At 37.1% G+C, this 4215-nt stretch overlaps 1 protein-coding gene across 1 annotated transcript; it reads right to left on the reverse strand.

Moving 5' to 3' along the window:
* Positions 1–1273: 1273 nt before the first annotated feature.
* Positions 1274–3543, reverse strand: LOC147630908 (uncharacterized). Its single transcript, XM_086808975.1, has 6 exons — positions 3210–3543; positions 2970–3064; positions 2653–2767; positions 2171–2295; positions 1973–2046; positions 1274–1470 (listed from the first exon to the last, which is right to left on the reverse strand). The coding sequence occupies exons 1-6, from the start codon at positions 3301–3303 to the stop codon at positions 1392–1394; spliced, it is 582 nt and encodes a 193-aa protein (XP_086665101.1). The 5' UTR covers positions 3304–3543; the 3' UTR covers positions 1274–1391.
* Between the last annotated feature and the right edge of the window lie 672 nt (positions 3544–4215).

Raw genomic sequence — 4215 nt, forward strand, 5'->3', positions numbered from 1 at the left:
ACTCAACACTTGCCTTGTCAAGTATAGAGGTAGAGTACAGGGGTGTTGCTATGGTAACTTTTGAGGTAGCTTGGTTTCAAAGCGACTTGGTGATTATGGAGTGAATCCGTGGATATGAGTAGCATACAGTTAGCCAATAGCCCCATATTACCATGCTAGAACAAAGCACATTAAGGTATTTTATCACTTTGTGTGAGGAAGGAGGTTCTAGCAACAAGTGATGTGAGTTTGCTATATGTCAGCACCACATAGGAATAGGTGGCTGACATCTTCACGGAGGCATTGGACACAGAGAAGCTCCATAGGTTTAGGAGCTTGCTTAGAGTGCATTGTGGAGTTGAGTTCGAGGAAGAGTGTTGAGATATTGAGCTCAACTGTGCTATGGAAATTGACAAGCTGCCTAGGTGCACTTATATACCATTGGCATGGTTGGTGAGATTATTGTTGATATGCTGCCATTGGATGACAGGCTGTGTGACAGCCATATTTGGATTAGTAAAGTATGGCATAGTTACAATGCTGCTCATATGGTGCGGTTCACACTATGGACCGACCATTGTATGTTATAGTAGGAGAGTACTTTCCCTTATAGTATGTACGTTTATCTCTGTATTTTATGGTTGCGGAGAAGAAATGAAGATAGAAGAAAACTCAGCCATCCATCTCTCTTATGTCTTGCTCTCTGTTCTGTATGTGTGTGTGTTTTCTTACAAAGAACTCGAGATCTCTCTTTGCTCCACATTCTCTTCACATCACGGGATTTAGAATTGTATAAAAATGCTAGAAATTACCTTATGAGAGAAAATTTGTATGTTCCAGAATGGCTTTAGAAGCTACAGGTTGTTTAATTATCAATCATGAATTTTCATTTTTTGTTGAGAAAGAGAGGATTGGGAGATGAGATGATTATAAAGAGCAGTATATCCATAACATAGAAATGAGGATTGATGAATTCTTTTATAGTCTAAAAAACCAGTATAATAAAGGTCAAAGAGCGTCTCTTTTCAGAGTCGAAAGAGAATCATTTTTGTAATCCTTTGTGTAAACAATTTTTATTTGCCAAATATTTTCCAAACAGACTTATGAATCCAAGATAGTGAGCTTCCAAAAAAAGAATAATAATATTCTATGTCTCTAGAAAAGATTAGATCAAGCTTACTATTCCCCCTGGTGCTCCCTAACTCCCCCCCCCCCCCAAAAAAAATCGGAAGCTAGCTTCTAATAAAAAATTGTTTTATTAGAAGCTAGCTTCTAATAAAAAATTGTCTTATCAATAAATGGTATTTACAAGCTGAACTCATGCAGCTCTTACGTGGCTGAATTGTAACGATTTACAAAAACGTTTAAATGCCACGTAAGCATACATGAAAAAAATAATGCTTGTAGCTTGCTTATCCTGTTGTTGTTGATGTCAAGTTTGTTCTAAACATTGCACTAGGATTGCTTAACACATTGCTCACATATTCTTTCCTGTAAATTCAACCAAGAAAACCATTATAAAGAAGTGAAAGAAAAGCAAAACACAAATATATAGTTGGGGAGACATTGCAACATATTAATTATGATGATGAAAAACTAAAAAATGATTATGTATATACTAAAGCTGAATTATGATAATGCAATGCTACCACTTTTGTGGAAAATCTTTGTGAATGGGACCATATTATTCTAACTATGAGATAAAACAAGTAGTGATTTACAGGTAGGTAAGACTAAAAATCCTTGTGAAAAGTTCAAACAAGTTAGACAAAATGCAAGCTCATTGATTTGAATGTTCTTAAGACATAAGATCTTCAATGAGATAAAACAAGTAGTGATTTACAGGTAGGTAAGACTAAAAATCCTTGTGAAAAGTTCAAGGAGGCAAATAATAACAAGTTAGATAAAATGCAAGCTCATAATTAATCCATCTCAAAATTGATTTGAATGTTCTTAAGACATAAGATCTTCACATAAATGATCTTAAATTTACCTCGCCGCTATGTCATCTCCGTCCGGTTTAAGAAGGTCGATCCTCCTAGGAGCTTCTTTGTATAGAAGCACTGCCTGCATTAGGATTGGTAAATTAAAATTAATGAAACCTAATCATTAGTGAAGATGATTGCGCAGATAAATGATTAGTTGATTCTAGTACCACTGAGAGAAGATTTGAAGTAAGTAGAGCATCTACCTTAATGTAGTCTTTGGTGTCTAGAGTGAACCGATGGTACATTCCTGGTGGCAGGGTAATCATATCTCCCTTGTTTACAGTAAACCTTATCCAGTTGTTGTTGTAATCTCTTATGTCCCAATAACCTATGTAAGTATTTGCTTATCTTAGTTTTACAGTAAGATAGATAATATTTATAATTGAGGCCCTAAATCGTTAGTATTTGCTTATCTTAGTTTTACAGTAAGATAGATAATATATATAATTTGTGTTGAAGCCACTTTTATGGCTCAATTACAGTTGAAGCACAATTAGAGGTCTGCATGCATCAATCTACCTAAACGAATCGTAACATGCTGCAAAACTTTATAATACAATGTTATGCTAATGATGCATCATTCATGGGTGTGAGAAGTGATCAGAAGTGGCGCATCTACTACTAGGTGGACATTATTATGCACTGAAGATTTTCTACGCTGAAATAAATAGATTAATCTAATTACCACTGCCTTCAAGGATAAGTCGGCTCTCTTCATAGGGATGCAGATGTTCTTCAAAGAAGTGTTCAGTCTTCTCCTCAAAATTCTCCATAACGCCAGGTGCTACAGTTATTGTCTCCTGCATCATGATAGTAATAGTAATTACAAACCCAAAATTATTGTCAGTAAAGATGATGACAGATGAAAATTGTAATCTACATGAAATAATTGCGTTTTTTTAGTTTCTCGATATCATTGAAACTACCAAACGACACTACTTACTTCGCTAATCCAGTAATAATGAAGTGAGATAATCCAGATCAGTGAAATAAGATGGTTACCCAATAAACGTAGCCGTGCTCGCCTTTTACTCTCTCAAGCGTCGGGTCTTTCTCCCAATTGTCAACATCGATTCTCCAATTTAAGACTCCGAGCTCTACGAAAATTCAGCCAAAAAAAAAAACATAACTTAGGCCGTCAGCACTCCGTAATCAAACTAAATAGCTGGTCTTATAATTGATGTTGTTAAGCTTTGCGTTAATAGTAGTATAATCAAGACTGTAAACTACAAAAAAGGTCACCGTTTAAATGTTCCTCTGATATTGGGCGATTAGGCCGGTATTGGTGAGGGAGCCTGCGGTCATCATCTGTGGGATTGTACACCCAAGCCTCCATGATTTCGACTTCTAAGGTATACTAGGAGACTGCTACTTAATGAGCTGGATTAGGCTAATATCGTGCTTAAATTGATAGCAGGAGGAAGTGCTTACTGGTACAATACTATAAGCACAATGTAGGATAGACAGAAAGCACTGATCAACAATTCGCGATTCTAATCTAGTCTAATCAGGTGACAAAGTATAGCTAACGCAGATAAGCGGCTACACAACTGCAAGCTTAGGCACACACAAGCGACGCAACTGGCTACGATGAGTTCTGTTGTTTTCGCCCCTGCCCACAAAATATATATAGTGGAGATCCGGACCATATTATATTAATGTCTTTAGGAGGCACATTAAAAAATGAAATTAACCAAAGAAGATGCCATGATTCTAAATAATGGCGCGCTTAGGCTTCTAAGCTTTGCTTTTGGGCAGCTATGGCGGCTGAACTTGTGGATATCTAAAGTCAAATAACCGCCCACGGAGTTGACTTTGGCATGCCATAGCCTCCCCCGATCATCGTCATCATCATAGCATCATGGAGGTCTCATCCCAGCCATTAGATTCTTCATTTCCTAATCTTTTATTTTAATATCCTTCACATAATTTTCCATTCGCCCTTGCGCTTTGCGTGCACCTCTAAAATACCTCAGAGTATCCCAAAGGCCTTGTCCCCCCCTTAGGCGTTAGCTTCAATGCTAGAAAAGAACCGTCCTCCCTTGAAACCTCAAAAGATCATGACAAAATATGCATGCATTCGATTTTGAAAGGATATATATTCCCACATTCCACTCACGAAATTATTATCTTATAATAGGTGTTTGAGCCATTTAGATCACTTAACCTAGACCGTTGTCCTTTCCATGATTGGTTAGGATGAGAAGCTTTCTATCTCGAAGAAGTTAGAATCCCCAAGTGTGCCCCT

Source organism: Cibotium barometz, chromosome 15, assembly GCF_041138505.1.
Source record: "Cibotium barometz isolate CiBa-2024 chromosome 15, ASM4113850v1, whole genome shotgun sequence".
Classification (NCBI taxonomy): domain Eukaryota; kingdom Viridiplantae; phylum Streptophyta; class Polypodiopsida; order Cyatheales; family Cibotiaceae; genus Cibotium; species Cibotium barometz.